This window comes from Vombatus ursinus, unplaced genomic scaffold, assembly GCF_900497805.2.
Source record: "Vombatus ursinus unplaced genomic scaffold, bare-nosed wombat genome assembly UNPS02014816.1, whole genome shotgun sequence".
NCBI lineage: Eukaryota > Metazoa > Chordata > Mammalia > Diprotodontia > Vombatidae > Vombatus > Vombatus ursinus.
Window position 1 is genome coordinate 1,480,592 of NW_020954594.1, and position 25,427 is coordinate 1,506,018.

The window sequence follows — 25,427 nt, forward strand, 5'->3', positions numbered from 1 at the left end:
AATTTTTTTTTTTTTTTTTTTTTTGTCTTTTTGTATTTAAGTTCAAAACGGAAAAAAACAAACAAACCTTATGGTGGTAGCTCTCAAATCATTGTGTGATTCTCACTGTAGCTCCTTGGTAACTGAACTCTTTTGACTCCTTTTTTTTTCTTTCACCTAGAAGCTCTAAATTTTGATTATGACATTGGTGGAAGTTTTGATTTCGTGATTTTTCAGGATCTGACTGGTACATTCTTGCTTATTTTCATTTGCATAGTTATTCTAATTGGTCTAGGCAGTCTTCATTAATAGTTTGTGAAATATATTCCCCAGGCTTATTTTTTGTTTTGTTTGGGTATGGTTTTCAGTTACTCCAATGATAATTACATTTCATCTCATTGACCTATTTTTGTAGAACAGTTGTATTAGGTATCTTTACATAAGAAATACCTAACATTTTCTTCTATTTTTTTTCCCCAGGTGTTTGATTTTGTTCCAGCATTTCTTGTTTTTTCATGGAGTCACTGATTTCTGTTTGGTCCATTTGGATGAGTCTGTATCTTGGATAATGTTTTATACTACTGATACTAATCTGTTAATTTTCCTTCCAAGTTCTTTCTCTAAATCTATCACTTATTTTTTTTAATTCACTCCTCTAGAGCTTTTATCTTGATACTATTTAAAAAATTTTATTTCATTTTTTCCAGGAATTTCAAATGACCTTGTGGCTAAGCTGTGTTTTTGCTTGAGATTTTCCTTCTACAGGTATTGGAATTGTTCTCTTCTTCTGAGTTTGTATCTTGGGTATCCTAGGAGTCATAATAATCATATCTCCTTCTCATGTTTCTCCTCCTTTAAGTTTTCCAGCCTTACTTCCTGAATTGGGATTTTGTTTGAGCCCAGCTTGGTTTCTAGAGGGAATTTGTACTTGGATTTCCTTATCATTGTTTAGTCTAAAGCTCCTTCTCAATCTTTACTGAAATAGCTGTGCAAGAGAGCTAGGTTGTACCATTTCATCTCACCCAGACCTCTTGTCAGTCAACATCTCAATAGCAACTGTTTGTTTTGTTTTAAATAAATTTTGTTATTTTATATCACCATAATTCCCCCAAGTGTATTTCTTCCTCTCTTTCCCAAAGAGGCATCCTACATAACAGTATTTTTTTAAAAGACAAAAAAAGAAAAAGAGGGAAAAAATCAGTATAACTGATCAATAAATTGAAAAAGTTTGAAAATATGTGCAATGTACAACACTTGCAGACTTTCTACCTCTGAAAAGGGATAAGGGGAAATTGTCCTCTCATGTATCTTCTTTGGAATCATACTTGTTCTTTATAATTTGGCAACATTTGGTTTTTTGTTTTTCTTTTTTTTGGTGGCTGTTCTTTTAGTTACATTGTTCTAATTATTATGTATATTGTTTCCTTCCCCCCATCTAATAGTATTTTATTTTTTCTAATTACATGTAAAGATAGCTTTCAACATTCACTTTTATAAGACTTTGATTTCCAAATTTTTCTCCTTCTTTCCCCTTTCTGCCCCCTTCCCTTTCCCTAAGACATCAAACAATCTGATATAGGTTTGTATATTGCTTTCTTGGCTATGCTTGCCTTACTCTGAATCAATTCACAAGGATCTTCCCTTGCGTCTCTTTACTCATCACATTCATAATTTCTTACAACACAATTCATGTACTACACTTCAGCTAGTTTCCCAACAGATGGGCATCTACTTTGTTTCCAATTCTTAGCTATCACAAAAAGTGCTGCTATAAATATTTTGGTGTATATGTGGACTTTCTTCTTATCAATGGCCTCCTTGGGACATAAGCCTAGTAAGCAGAATCTATTTCTGGATCAAAGGGTTTGGATATCACTTTATTTGCATAATTCCAAATTGCTTTACAAAATGGCTGTATTGCTTTATAGCTTCACCAACAATGCTCTAGTGTATTTTCCCACAATTCCTCTAATATTAAGTACTCCCATCTTTTGTTGTCTCTGAAAATTTGTATGAGATGAAACTTCTAGGTTGTTTTGTTTTGCATTTCTCTTAATATTAATGATTTGAATCATGCTTTCATGTAGCAGGTAATAGTCTGTAATTCTATTTGAGAGCTTTTAGTTCTTTTGACCACCCACCTATTATGCGGTAGCTTTTGGCTATATAGATGAATGAATAAACAAACAAACATATACGAATTTTGTGTACACTTGTGTGCATGTACCTATATATATATCTACATAGGTAAATCTATTACATACATCTACATGCACACATGTATTGTTTATATATTTTAGATACCAAACCCTTTTTTTGGGAAATTTGATACAAAGATTTTTCCCCCATTCAACTGCTTCTCTTCTTATTTTAGGTTCATTAATTCTGTTTGTTCAGAAGCTTTTCAGTTTCATAGGATCAATGTTTTCTATTTTATCCTTGATAATTACTTCTATCCCTTGTTTGGTTAAGAATATATCTCCTTCCCATAGCTGTGAAATGTATATGATCTGCTCCTTCTCTAGCTTTTAAAAATAATATGATTTTTAATATTATGATCATGTATCTATTTAGATTGTATCCTGGAATACGATATAGGGTGTTGATCTAAGCCTAATTTCTGTTAGACTACTTTCCAGTCTTTCCTAAGGTTTCCCAAAAGCTTATATCAAATAGGGAGTTCTTTCCTAAATAATTTGTTTTCCAGTTTATAGAACACTGGGTTCCATTGTTCTTGATTCTCCCTTGCCTATTCTGTTCCATCAATCTACTCCTTTTTTAACCAATACTATATGGCTTTGATAACTGCTGCTTTACAATATAGTTTTAGATCCAGAATATTCCCTCTTTGTCCTTACCTCTTTTCATCATTTCTCCTGATATTCTAGATCAGTGGTGTCAAACTCAAATAGAAATGGGGGCCACTAAGCTGTATATAATGATCCCTGTGGGCTGCATATTGACTTAGTTTTAAAATGGAATACTGTGTGTTTTATTGTGTTTTTATTTATTTTGTTAAATATTTCCCAAAATTACATTTTAATCTGGCTTGGGCTGCACTCAGGTGTATTGTGGGCTGCATAAACACACAGGCTGTGTGTGTGTCACCTCAATTCTAGATCTTTTATTTTTCCAAATGAATCCTGTTGTTATTTTATCAACTTTTGTAAAGCATTCCTCTGATAATTTGATTGGTATAGTATTAAAATTGCAAATTAACTTTGGTAGTATCATTTTTATTATATTGGCATGGCATGGACAGGAGCACAGACTATTCCTCTAGCTATTTAAGTTGTTCTTGATTTCTTTAATGAGCACTTTGTAATTGAATCTAAACAAGTCTTTTGAGTGCTTGCATAAATTGATCACCAGATATTTTATGTATTTTGTTGTTATTTGAAATGGGATTTCCCTTTCTATTATTGCCTCTTGGATTTTTTTATAATTACATAAAATGCTGTTGACTTTTGAGGGTTTATTTTATTTTGCTGAAGCTATGGTCTTGGTTTGTATTTTTGATGATTACCTAGCATTTTCTAAGAAAACCATCATATCATCAGCAAATAGGCATTATTTCTACTTTCTCTCCTCTCACTCTTTTCTTAACTTCTTACAATCTTTTTTTTTGACCTTATTCCACCAAAACTGCTCTTTCCAAAGTTACTAATGATCTCTTAGTTGACAAATCCAATGGCTTCTTCTCAATCCTCATTCTCCTTGACCTCTGCAACTTTTGACACTCTGTTGATCCTTTCTCCTCCTTGATGCTCTCTCTTTTTTAGGTTTTCAGGCACCATTCCCTCCTGGTTCTCTTCCTACCTATCTGACCTCTCCTTCTCTGCCTCCTTTGCTGGATCCTCCTCCAGATCATTCCTTCTAACTATAGGTGTCCCTCAGGGATCTGTCCTGGATCCTCTTCTCTTTTCCCTCTATACTACTTCACTTGGTGATCTCATCAACTCCCATGGATTTAGTTACCATCCCTATGTTGATGATTCTTAAATCTACCTGTCCTGCCCTAACCACTCTGTTGATCTCCAATCTTCTTTCTCCAAATGGTTTTCAGATATCTCAAACTGGATGTCTAATAGACACAGTATTGGATGTCCAATACTCACAATGTCCAAAACAAAACTTATTTTCTTTCCCCCTAACCCTACCCCTTCTATTATTGTACATCATTTCTTATAGCACAATAGTCTTCTATCACATTCATATACTCCAATTTACTTGGCTCTAGCTCCCAGTCCCTCAGGCTCATGGCCTAGGAGTTATCCTGGTTTCCTCAGGATCTCTTATTCCCCCATATCCAAGCTGTTGCCCAAGTTTGTTGATTTTACCCTCTGCAATATCTCCTGACTGTGCCCCCTTCTCTCCTCTGACACTGCTACCATGCTGGTGAAGGCCCTTATCATGCCTAGATATTGCAATTGCCTACTGGTAGATCGGCCTGCCTCTTCCCATTCCAATCCATCTTCTCATTCAGCCACCAAAATGATTTACCTAAAACCCAAATCTGATCATGTCATCCAGCGGTTCCCTATTGCTTCCAGCATCAAATACAAAAATCTTCTGTTTGATATTTAAAGCTCTTTATAACCTAGCCTGCTTCCTATCTTTCCAGAGTTCTTACATCTTACTCCCTACGAGGTACTTGTCGATCCATTGATACTGGCTTCTTGGCTGTTCAAAGAGCAAGACACTTCATCTTTTGTTTTAGGCATTCTCTCTAGCTGTCCCCTATGCCTGAAACACTCTCCTTCCTCCACTCCTACTAAACTCCCTGACTTCCTTTAACTAAAAATCCCATCTTTTACTGGAAACCTTTCCCAACCCCTCTTAATTCTAGCGCTTTCCCTGTTAATTACTTCCAACCTATTCTGTATATAGCTTGCTTTGTATATATCTGTTTGCATGTTGTCTCCCCCCATTAAATTACAAGCTCCTTGAGGGCAGGGATTATCTTTTACTTCATTTTGTATCCCCAATACTTAGCACAGTACCTGGCACACATTAGGCACTTAATAAATATTTATTCATTGATCTCCTCTTTACCTATCTTTATGCCTTCAATTTATCTTGTTTTATTACTATTGTTAGCATTTTCAGTACTATATCAAGTAACAGTGGGGAGAATGCTTTACTCCCATATTTACTGGGAAGGTCTGCATATGATGCTTTTTTAGACAGATATTTTTTATTTTTAACATTAATTTCACTTTATTTTCAGTTCTAAATTCTCTCTCTCTCTCCTCTTCTCCCTTCTTTGCCCTTTCAGGTGGACAGAATGCTTTAACATGAATCGTTTGGAATTTTGGTGGTCATTGTGTTGATCAGAGTTCCTAACTTTTTCAAAGTTGATTATTTTTACAATATTATTGTTACTATATAAATTGTTCTCTTGGTTCAGCTCACTTCATTTTGCATCAGCTCATACAAGTCTTTCTAGGTTTTTCTGAAACCGTGTCCTTGATCATTTCTTATAGCACAATGGTATTCTACCACATTCATATACTCTAACTTACTTGGCCATTCTCCAATTAATGGGCATCCCCTCAGTTTCCATTTCTTTGCTACCACAAAAAGAACTGCTATAAATAGTTGTACATATGGATACTTTTCCTTTTTCTTTGATCCCCCTGGGGTAGCTGTATTGCTGGGTGAAAAGGTATGCACAGTTTAATAACTTTTGGGGGCATAGTTCCAAACTGCTTTCCAGAATTATTAGACAATTGTTAGACAAAGTTCACAGCTCTACTAACAATTCATTAAAGTATCTGTTTTCCCATAGTCCCTGAAGCATTTGTCAACTTAACCAATATGATGGGTGTGAGATGTTAACTCAGAGTGAATGATTTAGAGCAATTTTTTTCATGTGACTATTGCTAGGTTGATTTCTTCCTCTGAAAACTGCTTATTCATATCCTTTGACTATTTTTGATAGTTTTTTTATGATAGGTCCTTCTGTGCCTATACTTTGTAGTTTTTAAAGCATAAATGAATGTTGTACTTTGTTGAAAGCTTTGTCGACAACTATTGAGATAGTCATGTGGTTTTGGATGTTTTTGTTTTCAATAAGGTTAGTTACACTGATTATTTTCCTAATGTTGAACCATTTTGGGGCAGGTAGGTGTTGCAGTGGATAGAATGCAGGGCCTGGAGTCTGGAAGACCAGAGTTCAAATCTGGCCTCAGATACTTAATAGCTGTGAGACAAAGCCACTTCATCTCTGTTTGCCTCAGTTTCCCCATCTGTAAAATGGGTACATTGTAATTTTTCCTTTGTTTTCAAAGAGGACCATTGACATCACCGAGTGATGTCTTGACTTGTTTGTGAAAAGGATTTAGGTGAGGCAGAGTTGCACAAAATCATCAACCTCATTCTCTCTTCCAGAGTCATCAAAGTCCAGTGGCAAGACAAAAGTCAGGACTACTGGTGTTGGCCTGGGATGCAGTAGATGACCATGGTGTCCTCAATGTCTGACTGGGCTCTAAGTGTGCTTCAGCCACCTTCATGGCTATTGGAACAAACTGTTCTCATCTGCCCATTCCAACAGGGAAAGTTTTTACTTACTTTGGATAGACACCCCCCTAAACCATCGACATGGTTTGTGGCCATTTGTTTACACTCAGTCTAGTTTAGCCTGTCTTCTGAGATGGCTTACTGGAGTGTGGCCACTGAACATGCTACAGCTCTTGGAGCCACAGGTGAGAGTTGAGTGCCAGGTAGACACCAAAGGTGGATGAGAAACCCTGAAAAGGGTTTGAGATAAGCCCTCACACCAGGGGTGTGGACAAAAATTGGTATAATAATAGTACCTACCTCCCAGGGTTTTTGTGAGGATCAAATAAAGTAATACTTGTAAAGCTATTAGTACAGTGCCTGGCAAACCGTAAGCACTATATAAATGTTAGATATTATTACTATTATCATTATTATTATATCTTTGGAATAACTCCTATTTGGTCATGGTAAATTTGATGATTGATAATTTGAACATGATGTTTTCTTGGATGAATTGCTGTAGTTTGTCGGGATTTTATTTAGAATTTTAGAATCTATTTTCATTAAAGCCTATAGTTCTCTTTCTGTTCTTTATCCTCCCCTGGTTTAGGTTTAAGGTATTTGTCTCATAAAAGGAAATCTGGTAGGGTGCTTTCTCAGTTTTTGAGAATAATTTGTGTAATATTAGTACTAACTTTAAAAGTTTGATAGAATTCTCCTGTGAATTCATTAGTACCTGGGACTTTATCTTCCTTTGGTAGTTCTTTGCAGTTCTATTTCCTTTTCTGAGATTCAGTTATTTAAGATCTCTATTTCATCTTCTGTCAGTTTGGTTATTTTATATTTTTGAAGATAATAATCCTTTTGTATTCTCAGTTTTGCTAGCCTAAACTGTGCAAAGTAGGTTCTGATAATTCTTTTTATTTCTTGTTTTTTTATTGTGATTTCACCTAATTTGTTTGCTACTTTATTGATATTTTTACTCCTATTCTTTTTAATCAGATACAGCCAGTCTTGAAAGCTAGTAAGATTTATCCATCAGCAAGGACCAACATCCACATAACATAACATTTACAGTTAATTTTTCAATTTTTTTTAATAACAAGTATTTATTTTCTCTTCCTCTCACTTCACTCTACCCCCTGGAAAAAGCCTTGAAACAAAAATTCATAGTTAAGCAAAACAAATTCTTATACTTGTTACGTACAAAATTGTACATTTCATTTTACCTAGTTAGTACATTATCTCTCCATCAGCAGCTGGGTAGCATTCTACATCATTGGTCTTCTGGAATTATGGATAATCCCTGCATTGATCAGAGTTCTTATTTCTTTTAATATTGACCTAATTTTAATTGTGGGCATATTTTCCATTAGATTACAATTCGGGGGCTTCACAATTAACTGAAATACATACAAGTCGATGGTTTGATTTGTATTTTTTTTTTGGAAAAGGAATGGTCTGGGCCACTATTATTCCTTTTGCTAGACATGGCTGTTAAAAATTCTATATTCAAGTGAAGTTAAGCACTTATGTGCCAAGGACTGTGTTAATTGTTAGAGATACATGAAGGAACTTACACTCTAATGGAATTAAAGACAAAGAATTAGGATTGGGGGTTGGTTTGCATATAATGTTTGACTTAAACATATACTGTTTGGCTTAAAAATACAGGAACAGCACAACACCTCAGTTTTATAGAGGGAGGGTAAACATTGTATATTGCACTCACTTTGTCTTTGATGGACTCAAAGTCAGGTCCAAGGCCTCCAAGCTTCACATCTTTTTTCTGGTAACCTTTCATCCTGTAATTCTAAAAATGCAATTACAGAAAAAGAGTTGGAGAGTGTCCTTTAAATGCTTACATGTATCCCAGTCCCCTATATGCTTGAAAGGGAAAATTATGAAAATGAAGAATGAACAGAGAGCTTTAGAGATTTGCATCTTAGCCATTCCTGGATTCGCAAACTCAATATTAACACTGTGATTTGTGACTTACGAAATAATATCTGTCTTAATTTTCCTACTTCTAAAACAGGAATGATTTAAGCTTCTGAAATTGTTTCTTAAACCATGTGTATTATTATTACTAATAAGTAATAAAAGTGGATATTATTATTATTATTAATAAAAGTAATTTTATTTGTTTGTTTTTATATGAGGCAATTGGGGTTATGTGACTTGCCCAGAGTCACACAGCTAGTGAATGTTATATGTCTGAGGCCGATTTTGAACTCAGATCCTCCTGACTCCAGGGTGTTACTCTATCCACTGTGCCACCCTAATAAAAGTAATTTTAAATTATATTACTATTACTACAACTTCATGGGCTTGCAAGGAAAGTGTACTGTATACCTGAGAAGACTATATAAATATAACTTTACAAAACTGAGTTATTTACAGCTAAGTCCACTTTCGTAGTATCTAAACTAAATATATTTCCTAGGAGCAACTTAACTGAAATACATGAGCATACTACTTAAATGATAGTATGTACTTTTGTCTTAGCTTTCCATAATATTGTACATGAATAATATTGTAAAAAAATTTGCCAGAAAAGAAGCAAAGGAAGCAGTAATTATACCAATTTTCTAGTGGAACAGAGAAAAATGATTGAAAGGCAAAAAAACCCTCTTACTCATAATTCATTTATCCTATTCAAAAGCAAGCAAGTATTATGTCCTAGAAATTCCTTTTGTTTAGTGATTTTTTTGGATAATTTATAGGGCATAGAGTATATATTTCATAGTATAACTTGTCAGCCATTTCATTTTAGGAACGTAACCCAATGCAATAAAGCTTCTAGTTGTTATTGAGTTATTGGTATTTTGGAACCATCATAAGAAACAAAACAAAACAAAACAAAACAAAACACCATTGTTTTCCCGAACTTGGTGGAAGGCTAGGGAACTGATACAACTTCTGCTTTTACCATTATAATTTGAGCCCCTACTTGCCACAAGCAGTAGAAGTGGTCAAACCTATTCCTTTTTCTTTTGCCTTTGAGATAGTCAATTCTAGACAGTACTAGGTATTATATCAAAGATGATGCAAAGAGATTTCGAAGAGGATAATTAGTTAAGTGCATGTCTACATTGACTTACAAGTCATAGTGAAGGATTGGACTCTTTGTACAAGCTTGATTGAAAGTAGGTAGAATATTAATTTTAAATAAATACTAAACATTTTTGGTGGATTCATATCCATCTGTTAAGGTTAAGCAATAAAGTTTATACACTTTGAAAGCAACTTCTATTTTCACGTGCACCTTGCTTAGAGATTTAACTTAATGTAAACCCTTTCTTTTCCTGATCTTACTAATTAAATAAAAATTTGGCAGAGATCATAGGATCAATGATTTGGAGCTGAGAGGGAACTCAAGAGACAGAATCCAACTCTCTTATTTTACAAATGAGAAAAATGAAACCCAGTGAGGTTAAATTCATTACCCAAAGTCACATATAAGCAATAAATTTCCCAGCCAAGAACTGAACTCTGGTCCTTTAGCTTTCTGTACCTCACATACTTTTAAAAAAATTCAATTTAATGATATTACATATAGCCTGGTATACGCAACAGTCAAAACTATAAAATTGAATGCTAATATGCCAATATAATAATCCACAGGCATAACAACAAACATATTCTATAGAATTATCTGTGTGATATTTATGTTTCAACAGCACATTGGCAAATAACCTGTTTAATGCCTAGACCTTTCAATAGTGATTTAAGATGGAACAAGATTAAGGGACATAGGATCAGTATAAATGGTACCCTTTCCTTAGAAAAGAGTAGAAATTTTTTCATTAGAATAAGCTAATGAAGACATGAAGTTAGAACCTCACAACTTTTAGAGTCACTTAATCGTAGTCTGCTTCTAACTTCAAAAGCTAGGGGAGGTCTTTTATTGAGGAAGCCTGTGAATTCCTTGATGCCTCAATTTCCTCACAATTCATTCACTTAACTCTTTGCAATATAGCATCTGATTCTACCACTCTATCAGAATGAGTCTTTCTTCCCTCCCCACCATGCCTACAATATGGACTCCCTCCTGGTTTTCCCTCAAGGTTCTCCCCTGGTCCTTCCTTCTCTCTATATTCTTTCCCTTGTTGATATAATTTGCTTCCATGGATTCAACTATCATCTCTATGCATATGAATCCTACATAGACATATATCTTTATATAACTACATCTTTATGCGTAGGCCTAATTCCTCTCCTGAACTCTTGTCCTGCATTGTTAATTGGTGATTAGACACCTCTACCTGAATGAGTTATCTTCTCCACCAAACCCTCTTTTCCTCCAAAGCTTCCTATTTCTATTGAGTGTACCCAGCATCTTCCAGGTCACCCAGGTTCACACTTAAGAGTCATCTGCGGCTCTTCTTCCTCAGTCCTCCATATCTAATTAGTTACCTGTTAATTTACTTTCACAACATCTCTCAAATACATGCCATTTCCTTTACTCACACTGCCACCATTCTAGTTAAGGTTCTCCTCATTTTTTGTCTGGACTATTATAATAGTCTCTTTTTCTTTTTGGTTAGTTAATGAGCATTTACTAAGTATTTACTATGTGTCGGGCATTATGCTAAATGCTAGGATTACAAATACAAGCCAAAAAATGTCAAGGAGCATACATTCTATTGGGGACAGATTCCATGTGAAAGGGAAATGAAAAGGGGCAAGGTAGAGACTCATTTCCTGAGATTAGTACAGCAGTACAGACTGGAAAGGGATAAATACATGGTTGACCTCCTTAAAATAAAAGGTTCTGGGAGGAACGAGCAAATCAAAGGGAGAGGCTGAAGAGGCTTAGGGTACTTTTTAATTGATATTTTCTGTTTGTTTGTTTTTTTTTAATATCACCATAGTTATCTCATGTATCTCTCCCTCTACCCCTCCCAGAAATGCATCCCATATGACAAATTGTATTTTTTTTTTTTTGGTGAGGCAATGGGGGTTACGTGACTTGCCCAGAGTCACACAGCTAGTAAGTGTCAAGTGTCTGAGGCTGGATTTGCCCCTTTCCCTCTCTTAAAAAAAATACAATTTGGGGGCAGCTAGGTGGGTGCAGTAGATACAGCTCTGGCCTTGGAGTCAGGAGGACCTGAGTTCAAATCTGGCCTCAGACACATGACACTTACTAGATGTGTGACCCTGGGCAAGTCACTTAACCCTGATTGCCTCACAAAAAAAAGCAAAAAATAGTGTTAAGAGAGGAAAAGAAGTCAGCACATTTTATCGATGCGTTGAAAAAGTCCAAAAACATGTGCAAAGCTTAACACCTATGAACCTACAACCTTCGCAAAGCAGTAGTTTGGGTGGGAGATCTTCTCACGTCTCTTCGTTCAAGTCCCACTTGATATTTAGAATTTTGTTACACTGACTTTTGATTTTTGAGGTATCCTTCTTTCCATTTACATCATTGTAGTTACTGTGTATACTGTTTTCTTGGCTCTGTTTACTTCACTCTGCATTAGTTTATGTAGAGCTTTCCATGCTTCTCTGTATTTATTGCACCCATCATTTCTTACAGCACAGTAATATTCCATTATCTTTCATGTGCCACAGATTACTTAGTCATTCCACAATGAATGGGCATCTATTTTGTTTCCAATTCTTAACTATCACAAAAAGTGCAGCTATAAATATTTTGGAGTAATACATTGACTTTTTTCTTATCAAAGGCTTCCTTGGGATATAAGCCTAGTAAATGGAGTCTCTGGTTCAAAGGATACAAACATTTTAATAATTTTATTTGCATAATTCCAAATTGCTTTCCAAAATGGCTATACCATTTCACAGCTCCACCAATGATGTATTAGTGTGCCTATCTTTCCACAATCCCTCCAACATTAACTGTTGCCATTTTTGGTCATCTTTGCTAATTGGCAGGGTATATCCTTAGAGTTGTTTTGATGTGCAATTCTCTTATTATTAGTGATTTGGTGCATTTTTGCCATGTGGTGGTGAACACTTTGTATATCTTCTTTTGAGAACTGTTTGTTCATATCTTTTGACCATTTATCTACTAGGGAATGGCTATTAGTCACAGTCACACACACATATACATATATACATACATAAATTCTTTATATAGTTTGGATACCAAAACCTTATTAGAAAAATTTGATACGATATTTTCCCCCCATTCAGTCACTTCCCTTCTGATCCTATGAATGTTAATGACTGACTGTGCAGAAGCTTTTTCAGTTTCAAATAACCAACGTTATCTATTTTATCATTTGTAATTTCTTCTGTCTCTTGTTTGGTTAAGAATACATCTACCTCGAATGCAGATCAAAGCATATTATTTGCTCTCCTTTTTTTGTCTGTTTCTTCTTTTTCGTGATTCCTTTTTTTTTCTGAAGAACAATTTGTAAAGTATGAGTATAACTGTTTTTTAATAACAGTTTGAAAGAATTCTCCTGTGAATCCATCAAGACTAGGAGTTTTTTCTTTGGTAGTTTCTTTACAGTTAGATCTCTTTCCTTTTCTGAGATAGGGGTAATTTAAGATCTCTACCGGGTCTTCTGATATTTTGGATATTTTATGTTTTTGAAGGCATTCCTCTATTTCTTTGGTGCTCTAGGTTTTGTTAGCATATAACTTTGCACAATATGTTCTCATTATTCTTTTTGTTTCTTCTAGTTTTATTGTGATTTCACCTTGTTCATCGCCATTTTATTGATTTGATATTCTGCTCTCTTCTTTTTAATTAGATTAGCTAAGGGTTTATCAATTTCACTAGTCTTTTCAAAAAACCATCTTTTAGTTTTACTTATCATTTCTTGGTGTTTTTTTGTTGCCAATTTAGGCATTTCCCTTCTGATTTTAATATCTTCTTTTTTGTGCTTATTTTAGGTTTATTTGATGTTCTAACTTTTAAAAATGCATATTCAGTTCATTAATCCTCTTTTTTGTGCATTATTAATATATTATTGTAAGGACATGATTTTCCTGCTGAGGAGTGCTTTATCTCTTTGGTATTTTGTTTCACCATTATCATTTTCTTTTACATAGTTATTGTTTCTATGATTTGTTCTTTGATGCACTCATTCTTTAAGATTTCATTGTTAAGTCTTCATTTAGGTCTGCATCTTTTGTTTGTGGTTCCTGAACCAATTTCAATTTTTATTATGTTATGTAAATGATGTATTAACTATTTCAGCCTTTTTACATGTTTGCAGTATCTCTATGCCCTAATACATGGTCAATTTTTGTAAAAGTTCCACATGGCAAAGAGAAATATTCATATTCTTTTGCTGTCTCATTTAGAAGATGACATAAGTCTTTTAACTCGTTTCTCCAGGAATTTGTGCAGTTCCATATTTTACATTTGAGTATTTTTTTGTTAGACTTATTAAAAACTGACAGAGGGATGTTGAAGTCTCCTGTCAATGTTGTATTACTGTCTATGCCTTCTTGAAGCTCAGATAATGTTTTCTTTATGAATTTGGAATGTATAAGTTTATTGATTATATTGGTTTGTTGTCTATGGTTCCTTGATGCATAGTAAAAACATTTTTCCCATCTCCTCAGTTTTCTTTTTTTTTGTCTTTGTTTTTAAAATGTTTCATGTTAAACAACAGATTGTAGGATTTTGTTTTCTTATGCAATCTGTCACTCTTTTTTTTGTTTTATTGGATTGTTTAATTCATTTACATTTAAAGTTATGAGATTTCAGTTTATATTTTCTTCCATCTATTTCTAAAATTGTTTTTTCAAGTTATAATCTCCCCCTTTTCTACTGTAAACACAGTATTATGTTCCTTCATTTACTGTCATCTTTTTTTTTAAAGATGGTCTTGTTCCCACTGACTCTCTTCCTTTCATCCCAGATTTCTTCTCACTTTTTTACCCCTTTCCCTTTAGAGTCTTATTTATTTATTAGTTCCTTTTTTCCTCCTGCTATTTTCTGGTTATGTATTTCTTCCCCCTCTTTCTTCCTGCCAGTCAAGTAGATTTCTTCTTCTTCCTTCCCCACCCCAGCTATTCCTGTTTACTAATTTTTTAAATTTCATTTTTGCACCTCTTTCCAGAAAGGGTTTCTCTCACTCTCTTCATTATTCATCCTCTCTGTCCATTCTAAACTCTCATTCTCTGAGTTATAACTCCTATATTTTTCCTGATTAAAATATGCTTACTGCAAATAAATTACACATGTTTTCTGTAAAACATAATTTATATATAATCAATATTTCACACACACACATCCAATGGTTTCAGATATTTAGGCATAAACCTATACCATTTACCCCTTTTTCTCCCCATTCCCCAAAAGGCAGAAAATCACAAAGGCCCATTGTAGGGAGCATTACAAGATAAATGAGAACTTAGTTACAGAAGAAAGTGAGGTAAATATTACAAAAATATTGGCATCAATGACTTGTCTTTCTCTTTTCTCTGTGTTCTTCATTTAATCAAAGCTTCTAAAAATACCCATTCTAAGCTCTCCCCTCTAGGCATTTTCTGCCACTGTCTTGCAAAGTCTCATGGATTCTCCTTTTCCATTGTGTCTCATTCCAGAAAATGCCGATTATTGTAGGTGCCAGAGAGGACAATGCCTGATGGTGGGACCCCTCCCCTATAACATCCCTGATTTTGTAACCTACCAATGTAGACCTACCTGTTTACCTTTTTTCCCCCAACATGCCTCAAAATCTTCTGTGTCCATGCTCTCCCCTCCTATGCAAGCCAGTTGTCCCCAGGGTTCTAACTCCCCCACTCTCAATGTAAGACAAGTAGACTTTTCAAGCATCAAATTACCTAGGCCTCATCCAGTATAAGGTCCTCACCTCCCTTCACTGACCATCTCTCTTCATCCATAGGAGTATTCCCATCAGTAGAACCCCCTCCCATTTTCAAAGTAAGACCTCCCTCTACCTCCTTTTAAACTTTTCTCCCTCCTCCTCATTGACTCCCATGTAAACTCTTTCCTTCTGAGACCATAGAGGTCACCTTTCCCACATTGCTAGCCCTTGATTTGACTCAGGCACATCACACACTCGTCAGTATCTCCCTTCTGCCTTTCCATCACCCTTTTCATGAATCTTCCCATGTTGTAATGTAGTCTCACAAAAGAAGATATCTGTGGACACAGCGTGGTCAGGTTTGTCACGATGCGCCCAAGTCCACCTCTTCACTGTTACCTCTACCAGGTTTCTGCCTTTACCCCGTCCCCTTGTGCACATTTACAAAGAAGTGTCTTACTAGTCTCTTTGTTGTCACTGTTTCAGTTGCTGTCCTTGCCCGCTGCATTTAATTCACTCTTCCATATTTCTGTTGTTTGGAGTCTTCAAGAGGCAAATAATAATCTCAGTTCTGAAGAACTGAATATTTAAGCATCTAAAAATGTTTCATACTATTCTTTATTATTGAACATAGATCTTTTTTTCTCTATGATCAAGCTCAGATTTGCAGCATAGATTAACTTGGGCTGCATCCTGAGCTCCATTGCTCTTTGGAACACATTATTCCATTCCCTCCTATATTTTACAGTGGGTGCAGAATAATCTTGCATTATTCAAATGTCCCTTGCTTTGTATTTGAAAGTTTTTTCCCTGATGGATTCCAGAACTTGTTTCTGAACTAAATTGTTAAATTTAACCACTATATATCTTGAATTCTGCAGCCTTGTTTTTTTTTTTCCCCTGGAGATGATCAATGAATTCTTTCAATGAAATTTCATTTTCTATACTCAAAGTTCTAGATAATTCTCTTCTATTATTTCCCTCATTGTGGTGTTAAGGTTTCCTGTTCTGTCATGTTCTTTTGGGAAATCTATGATCCTTAAGTTGTCTTTTGTATTAGTGTGTTTTGCTTGCAGAGTGAACATATTTTCTTTTAATGTTATTATTTTTTGCTTTTCTTCTTCTAGACTATCCTTTACTTCCGTGTATTTGCATTTAATGCTCTTCACATTCTGATTCTACCACAGATGTTCAATCTTACTCCCTTTTATGCACTCTATTTTCTAACCACATTGATCTACTTAGAATCTAACACTCCATCTTGTATTTCTCATTACCTCCTTCTTGTTTGGAATTGTCATTGGGTTCTGATCCAGTCATTGGAAAGATGAAAAACAAAACAAAACAAACCTAGTCCTAGTAACAAATTCAATACATCTAAAATTGAAGAGAATGAAGAGGTTAATAATGCCTTGAAGTTTAAATATGAACCAGTTTAACTTTTAATCATTTATTGACCACTCACATAAGGGACAATATAAGTCTGGAGAATTATTCTTTACTCCTTCCACCATGGATATTTCAGTATCAATTGGGAAAAATGTCTCAGTTTTTAAAAAAAGAAAGCTGGAATTCTAGTGAATGGCAAGGAGGGAAAGTATGATGAAAAAATGGGGCTTCCATCAAGTGCTGGCTACCGTCTCATAATATGTGTTATTTACATCAAAGATTTAATTTTCAAGTGATGAGCTAGAAGTGAGTTAAAGTATGTTCCAGGTAGCTGAACTGAAAGTCCTGTGTCTAGATTTACTTGAGTCTGGCTCAACTGCCTTAGTTGGTTTTCAAAGTAGAGCTACTTTTAAAATATTGCCAACAAAAGCCCTTTGTAGCCTTTTAATATTGAAAAGTAAGATTCAAAATTTTCTTTGTTTTATGTCTTTTTTGCAGTTACAAGACCATAAAAGTTTCTAATTGTAGCACAGGGCCACAATCTTTTTTTTTTTTCAAATTTTTATTTATTTATTTTTTACCAACAGTGAAACCCCTACTCAGAAACCATAAAATCAGGGAGAAGAAACCCTGCTCTAAACAAGCTATTTCCAGGATGTGCTACCGTATGTATTCAAGTAAGCAGCAACCACTGACATCAACCAAATCTGGTAATGTATAAATATTGCAATATTACACATTTACCCTTTAAACTGTGCACCTAGTTAGTTATTCACCTTTGTAGAGAACAGTATAGGACTCTTCTAATAGAAGGTTCTACAAAGCATGACCATTTGGCTGCCAGTGATTAATCAAAACTCTTTTCAATTGTAGACTTGGGACAAAGTATATTTGAATTGGAAATGACACTGGGTGCTTTGTGAGGACTTGGTTTAACTTTGAAAAGTTGTGCCCTGCTGTGAGGACACAGCAGTGTAATTCTCCAGGAAATTCTTCAGATGTGTAAGTGTGAGAAAGTTACTCGAAAAAAAGACAAAAACAATGCCTCAAACACTGGGGAACAGTAAATGAAAGAAATTTGCACTGCAGTTGATAAATCTAATCCAAATAATGCCTTCTTAAACGCAGTCAAGCAGCAGTACATAAATTGCCTGCCTCAACAAATATATGAGTAATTACTTTAGCTTAAAACAGGCTGCTTTGGGGTTTCCAGAAAACTTATTAAGTGTTTGTATGTCATGGGCACAGAAGGATATTTTTATACTGTTGTATCATCTCTTACGTGTTGATGATTACAGTATAAATGATGAGGATTCATAAACTAGTGACCACAGAACTTCCAGGAGGACAGGAATGATGGTTAAGGCTCATTATTTTTATAAATCCTGTAACTTTTAATATGGTTCAGTTTGATTCCCTTGGAAACCAAAAGATTTGATCTGACTAACAAATGGGCATAACACGGATAATGATTCACTCCATCTGGTGCTGTGGCTACCTGCTGTCCTATACAAATATCTTTATTCTAAGTCGTTTTAGCCCCTGGAATAGCTTAACGGACAAACATTGCTTCTGCATGTTTGTCAGATAAGGGCCTAAGGTCTTCAAAACCAGAGGGGAAAAATAGTCAAGATATAAATAGATAACATTGTTTGAAAGAAATAGTTTTTGTGAAAAGTGAAAGATTTGGAAAGAGTCAGAATCTGATTTTGAAAGTCGGAAATTGGAGGTACTATTCTCTTGGTGACATGTGAAGCACCCTAGGTACAATTTTTTCCTGTGAAACAGGAACCTCAGTTTTTTTTTATGAAGCTAAGTTTTGAGAGTCTTAAATTAAAAGCATTAAGTAGAATTGAATTCAAAATATATTTTTTTCAAGGGTAATTCCTGATTGTCATGACTCCTAAGTGAGTGCCCTTCCTAGTCAGCATTACTGAGGCCCTTATTTTAACCCTAGTAATCCACAAGGTTTGAAAAAGCTAAGCCACCCATACATTCCATAATTACAATCCATACACTCTGTATATCATTAAAAATTTAAAGGTGGTTTAGAAATGTGATTTTTTTTTTGATGGGTAAACTTTCTTACCTTACTGGCAACTCTATCCTTATGCTTTTTCTGCCTCTCCAATTGTAGCAGGTAGCCTTCAGAATTGCAACGGCTAAGTGTTGTCTGACTTCTCTGGCTTTTTCCAGTATCAAGCTGGGATTCACTGTCCACTCTCGAGAACAGTGATGGAAACATGGTGTTGGAGGAAGTCACTTCACTGGGTTGTACTTCTGTCAGCTGCATTAAGGCTTGTTGATGCTGCTCCATTATGTGGGTGAGCTGAGTATCTGGAGAAACCCTGGCCGGCTGATTTTGAGATGAAGGGTGGAATTTCCTTCATAGAATAAAATTAGTAAGACTTTTAATTAACAAAATACTGATGCATAAAATCAATAGGCTTAACAATTTTTCCCAAAATATGAATATGATAGTTATATATACATATATATGTATATATATGTGTGTTATGTGTGTATATATATGTATATGTATATATAAAAAGTTCTGTTGAACTCTTAAATGATTTAAAAATTTCTTTGTCACCCAAATTGACTCTCTAGAACAGCAGGAAATTCTGGAAAATTTAGGTGATGTAAAAACAAAAGACACAAATACATTTTTAAAATGGTTATTATTAACTATATTCCTTTAGGTATTAAGTATGCATACTCATAGATTAAGAGATCTTTTGAGGGCCTTTCTATTCTATCTCCTTGCCTCCAAGAAGGATGAAAATTAAGGTGCCTAAGACAGAAAAAGTGGAAATAGTAAATTTTTATAATTGGCCTAAGTAAATTATAGGGTTACAGGATTTAGAGCTAAAAAAGGATCAAGTGCAACTAACTCATTTTATATATGAGGAAAATGAGGCCCAGAGTGATGAAAAGAACTTCACAAGGTCTCACAGGCTGCAAGTTAAGAAAGCTGGGATTGAAGCCCAGCTCTTTTTACTGTATCCAATGTTCTTTTTAATACTCTCTGTAGAGCAAATATATTTTAATATATTTATAATATAATTCACCTGAATACCTTAGAGCATTTTTCTTGCTAGTTCATAAGTAACCTTGGAGAATTTTTTTCTTACTGGTTCACAGAAAATGATATTAAATCCTTTTACCCATAATTTTGAGATTTTAATGGTAAAAAGGGGTAAAGCAAAGTAAAATACCCAACAAACCATAGCATACAAATGATTTCTTCTGTACTTAATAAAAAAATTTTTGCCTTACATTATATACTTGGTTGTACAAATGACAGAATAATAGGAACATGTTATTAAATCAACAACTGTATATTTGTTTGAATGAATACACCTGTATCTTATAAAGGCATATGGACCAGGTATAGCAGGATAACAGATTTAGAGCTGGAAAGCACCTTAAAGGACATCTAGTCCAACCTTCTCATTTTAATAATGAGGAAAGTGAGGCTCAGGGAAGTTAAATGACTTATTCAAGGTCACATAACAGGTGTTAGACATGAGATTCAAACCCATGTTGTCTGACTCCAAATCTGGTCTTCTTTCCAGGGTACCATAATGAAGCATTTATGAAATGTCCTCAACAACTAATGAAGAAGAAACTTCAGTGGAAAAGACAATTATCTGTTTTTGCTCATGATGCTCTCTATTGAAAACCTTTAAGAACCAGTCTAAAACATACCTCCACCAGGAAGTCTTTTAGGACTATAACAGCCCACAATAATCCTTCTCTTCTAAGAACCTCTATTACATTTATAATTAATGCTATAGAGTTTAGTTCTTAATTATTCTCTAATTAGCTCACACATATTTTGTCTTTCTAAACAGTTAGTAAGATCTTCTGGGGCAGTGATCATGTCTTCTACTTCCTTTGTATCTTACTAAAATGCCCAATACAACTTGGGTTTTGGTCCTGACCTGTAATTTTATTAGTGTGGGGAAGAAGCATGGAAACATTCTCCCGATGTACATTAGTAACTAATTTACAATCTTAGAAAGCCCCCTAAAACACTGAGTATTTATGTACTTTGTCCATGGCCATATAGCTAGTACATGTCGGACATAGGCTTTTAGCCAGGTTTTCCTGACTCAAAGGCCAATGCTTTTTCCATTAAGGGTCACCATGCTGCCTCTGTCTGGGCACACAGATCGGCTGATTGGTTGATCTTCACAAATATCCTGAGGGTTGGTTTGTTTTTTTGTAAAAATATTCTTGCTTTCTTCCTTCATTATTGATTTCTAGTTTGTCTTGAGTTCTATGCTCCATCCCTCAACTTCTTACTTCATTCTAGTAGTAGAAGTAGAGAAGACAAGTAAAATAAGGAAAAGAAATATCTTAAAGGTAGATTTTTCAAGGGAAAGGGGAGAGGGAAAGCAGGAACCAAAGGAATTCTAAATATACTATCCTTTCTCTGTCCCTCCCCTTGTACTCTTTAATAGCCTTTGACAGTCCATTCCCCAACCCCATTTTCCTCAAAATGAAATTGTTTTTCCTTTCCTAGACATCCACCTCTGATAGTCCTTTTGATAAAATGGATTCCTTACCATAGCATATCTAAGTTATTATAGCTTGATTCTGAATAGGTCTGTTTCAGTTGTCTCAGAGGTGAAGCTTTATTTTCGAACGATCCTTGATTATCCACATTAGAAGTGAATTTAGAACCTTTCTGATGTCCCTTAGATGATCCATTAATGTAGCTGAAGTCCCAGTCAGGTTGAATGTTGAACCTGTAAATCAAAGAACTACTTTCTTGAAAGTGCTGATGTCCTCTTTCTTCATTAATATGCAATGAGGAATTAAATTCAGCAGGATTTTTATAAGTGGATTTATTAAAAGGTTGTTTAGATAAAGTAAAGTTACTGGGTGCTTCTTTGTAATGTTGGAGTCTAAAAGCACTCAAGTCTTGTAAATGATTGACAGGCTCATTCAAATTTACACCTGTTTCAAGATTTATTGAAGGATCAGCTGGTTTAATCTGTTTATGACGTCCTCTGGGCATAGAATTCCGGTTACCTTGACTTACATCTGGTTCTTTAGGCTTAATATGTGAGTTTGGTGATTTGGGCCCACTCCAAAGTTTATATTGTTTTCGAACTTTACGTATGCCTTTTCTTCTTGAAGGCAGCCAGCCATCAGTTGTTTCAGAAGTTAGCCGTCTAGGCACTTGGGTGAATTTTGTTCTTTCAGATTGAGACCACTGTTCTTGGTAACCCTAAAAAGATATTTGCAATTAATGTAAATAAAATGGAAGGAATAATACTTTCAGGACCATATATATAGGAATTCCATACTAATGGACCCAGACTATGAAAAATATAATGGGATGGGAAGAGAGAATACTTCCATATAGGGTCTGGGAATCCCCAAATAGATTAATATTTCCCACAAGACTAGCCCACATATGCTTTATTATTATTTTCTTTTCATGTAGTTTAAATTAATTTTTCCTTACACAGAAGGTTGATATTCTCAAGTAGGTAACCAGGGAATTTGAAAGGATCCTCTGGTTCTAGGAAGAAATATAGTAATGACATTGAAGGAGGTACCTTTCCCCTCTGTATGCAGTAAAGTCAGGTTCTATGAACAAAGAGAATGATTGAACTAAATAGTTTTTGCTCATGATTTTCATATATAAGAGAAAAGGAAGGACATGGAAGATCAGAGGAAAATAGTAAGCATTGGCAAGTGTGCTATATTCCAACAAATACCCTGAATAAATAATAAAACAAAAAAAGGAAAGAAAATAAATCATACTATGAAGCAAAAAAAAGTAGCCACATCATTAACAAAGCTGGATAATAAAAGAGTGAAGAGTGAATTTTAAAAAATGCATTAAAAATTCTGATTGACTGGCCAAGCACAGGTTTACTATGAAATGCTATTCAGATGATCAGATATTCTTACCTGTACAGGTCATAAGCTAGAAATGACCTCCTCACCAGATGAAATAAATTAGATTTCATTCAGAGGAAATATAAAAGAGTCTGTGCAGTGATAGGTCATCTATGAAACCACAAGGGTTGTTTTGCTTCTCTCCTTAAAGTCTGTGCTTAGACAATTAAACATCTGGGGGAAGTATTTCAATTTAAGAACAGTCTTTATGTTTTTCAAAATCTTGTAGAAACAAAATGTACCCTGGTTTCTAGCATAATAAAAACACTATGCATCCATATAGTATTATCTTCATTTAGAAATATTTTCTAATGAATAAAGTATGTATTACTTTGCTTTAAAAAAGTACCTCTTTTGAAAGGACTTTGGAAAGAATGATTATATGATTATAGAAAAACAATACATGTTTTCCCTCTCAAAATACATGTAAGAAAACACCTTTGAGTCTAAATGTTATATAGGCTGTTTGGAGAACTGAGATAATTGTCTAGATAATTCAGGTACAAAAATCTGCTACTGAGGAAAAAGTTAGGTTTTTGCTTCAAATTATTATGTGATAAGCCATTTTTATATATATACTTTCAGTTTACCTGTGAGGCAGGTAGGGCAAATATCATTATCTCCATTTTGTTGATATGGAAACTATGAGGCTGGATTCAGCAGTGGAGAAAACATTTACCTAGAGTCAGAAAAACTTGGGTTCACATTTTGCCCCAGTCATTTACTAGCCTGTAAGGGGCAAGTTAGGTGGTGCAGTGGATAAAGCACCAGGCTTGGAGAGTCAGGAAGATAGCATTTCAAATGTGGCCTCAGACACTTACTAGCTATGTAACTATGGGCAAGTCACTTAAATCTTATTTGCCTCATTTTCTCACCTGTACAATGGGGACACACTGGAGAAGAAAATGATAAACCAGTTTTAGTATCTTTGCCAAGAAAATCCTATGCACAAAAGTCCATAGAGTCACATAAAGTTGGACACAACAGAATGAGTGAACAACAAGAAGGAATCCGGTACAAATCATTAAACTTCTGTGTCTGGGCCTTAAAGACCTTTCGAGCTCTAAATCTATGATCCTATGAGAAGTTAACTTCCTCACAGTCACATAGCTAAGTATTATAGCCAGGACATGGCTCCAAATCCAGAACACTTTCTATCATACAAATGAATTATTCAAATTGCCCTCATTTATTAAATAAACTCATCAAAATAGTTTAATTTTTACTTCATATTACCTCTGTAAACACTGCTCAAGTCTTCTGTGTATGTAATAAGGAATATTATTTTTATGCATAGCAAAATCTCATTATAATAAGGTTCATTGTAGAGTTATTACTGTTGAATCAGTCACATCTATAAAACTTCAATGATAAAAAATGAGGAGGAAAAATACTAATTTGGAAGTTCTGGAATTCAAGTTTTTTAGCAGACCAGCTCAGATCAGATTTTTCACACAGGAACATTTTCTATCTGCAGTACTCCAAAAAGAAGGGCTTACTTATTCTGTAGTCCCTCCCTCAACACATTTAAATTGACTTGTATACACGTGCAAGAGAATTAGCTATTCCAAGTGGACTTTTCTCTATAAGGAAAACTCATCCATCCAGAAGAAAATTATTACTTTAAAATCCCTGTAGATAAGTACTCTGTAATGCTGATAATGTGTTCCTTTTCAGAAGTATTTAGCCCTTTAATTTAGGACTTTAACTGTTATAAGGGAAAAAACACCGTAACTTCCTATCCCAGTGCCATCCAACTCTATTTCTTGACATCGTTTCCATTACCAACCAAAGATAGCAGAATCATTCAAAGAAAAAAAAGCCAAGTATCAGATCTCAGATCCTGTGTTGCCACTTGATTTAAATCCTGTTATTACTACTATTCTAACTACAACAGAGATTATAATAGGGCTCTTCACAGGGTGCTAGGTCAACAAAGGACAAGGACTCATCATTTTATGAAACTTCAATTGTCTCAAGTGTTAAACCCTCGGATCACACAAATGGAAGTGCCCTAAGAAGGTATTTCAGGTTCTAGAAATGAAACAGGTTAGGGACCTGATGAGGTTTTAAACATCTTCCAAGCAGCCTACTTGAGATATGAGGTTTGCTAAAGATTTATTACCTTACAATTAAGGCATCAGGTGTCACTCTTTAGGTGGCAAAACCTGGGTTCCATGAAGTTAATATACAAAGCCAATCTCAGGCCATTCAATCTCCATCAGCATTGAAATACTCCATCTCATCCCAGTCTCACTAGGGTTCTTTTGTTATCAATGCTTACAGTCATTACATACTAGATGCACTCAGAACTAACAGCTTAATGGTAGTAGGTATTAACTTCTAACACAGAGTAAGAGCAGGACACTTTGGCAGGAGCTTTAACAATGGGGAATTCTGCCTCCTAGTGCCAAGATGATCATTTGTCAGTAAGACTTTTTTTTTTTTGCAGGGGGAGGGGGGAATTGCTGTTTGTGAATCCTATTCCACCAAAGGGAAAATTTTCCTCAGTTCTTTAAGAAATAGTGCCTAGCTATTTCTTTCTTACATATTTCAAATTTGGATGACCCAGATAGAAGAGAGCATGCATTGTATTGTCTTAAAGCAAAAATATCACTTGTCTTAAAACAGAAAGATGTTCTTAATATTTTATGATTCTGATCCAATTGCCAGAATCCTATAGTTAGTATAACATAGTAATCAGTTATAAAATGAGGTCTGGGTCAGTTTCCATTTTTTGTTCCAACTTTTGAATTAATATTAAATTAATAATAAAATATTATCCCTTGAAGCTTGGTTTACAATTCTCATTTTATAATCCTAGGACATTTTAGAGTATAACATTATTATCTAACCATACCTCTTGACTCAGTT

At 34.8% G+C, this 25,427-nt stretch overlaps 1 protein-coding gene across 1 annotated transcript in view; it reads right to left on the reverse strand.

The window, feature by feature from the left end:
- Positions 1 to 25,427, reverse strand: part of JHY (junctional cadherin complex regulator) — a 118,869-nt gene that overhangs the window by 14,721 nt on the left and 78,721 nt on the right. Inside the window, exons 4-6 of the mRNA XM_027835707.1 lie at positions 21,206 to 21,873; positions 18,721 to 19,015; positions 8,216 to 8,296 (exon numbers count right to left, since the gene is read on the reverse strand). Coding sequence (XP_027691508.1) covers positions 8,216 to 8,296; positions 18,721 to 19,015; positions 21,206 to 21,873 — 1,044 coding nt within the window. The remainder of the gene's footprint in view (positions 1 to 8,215; positions 8,297 to 18,720; positions 19,016 to 21,205; positions 21,874 to 25,427) is intronic.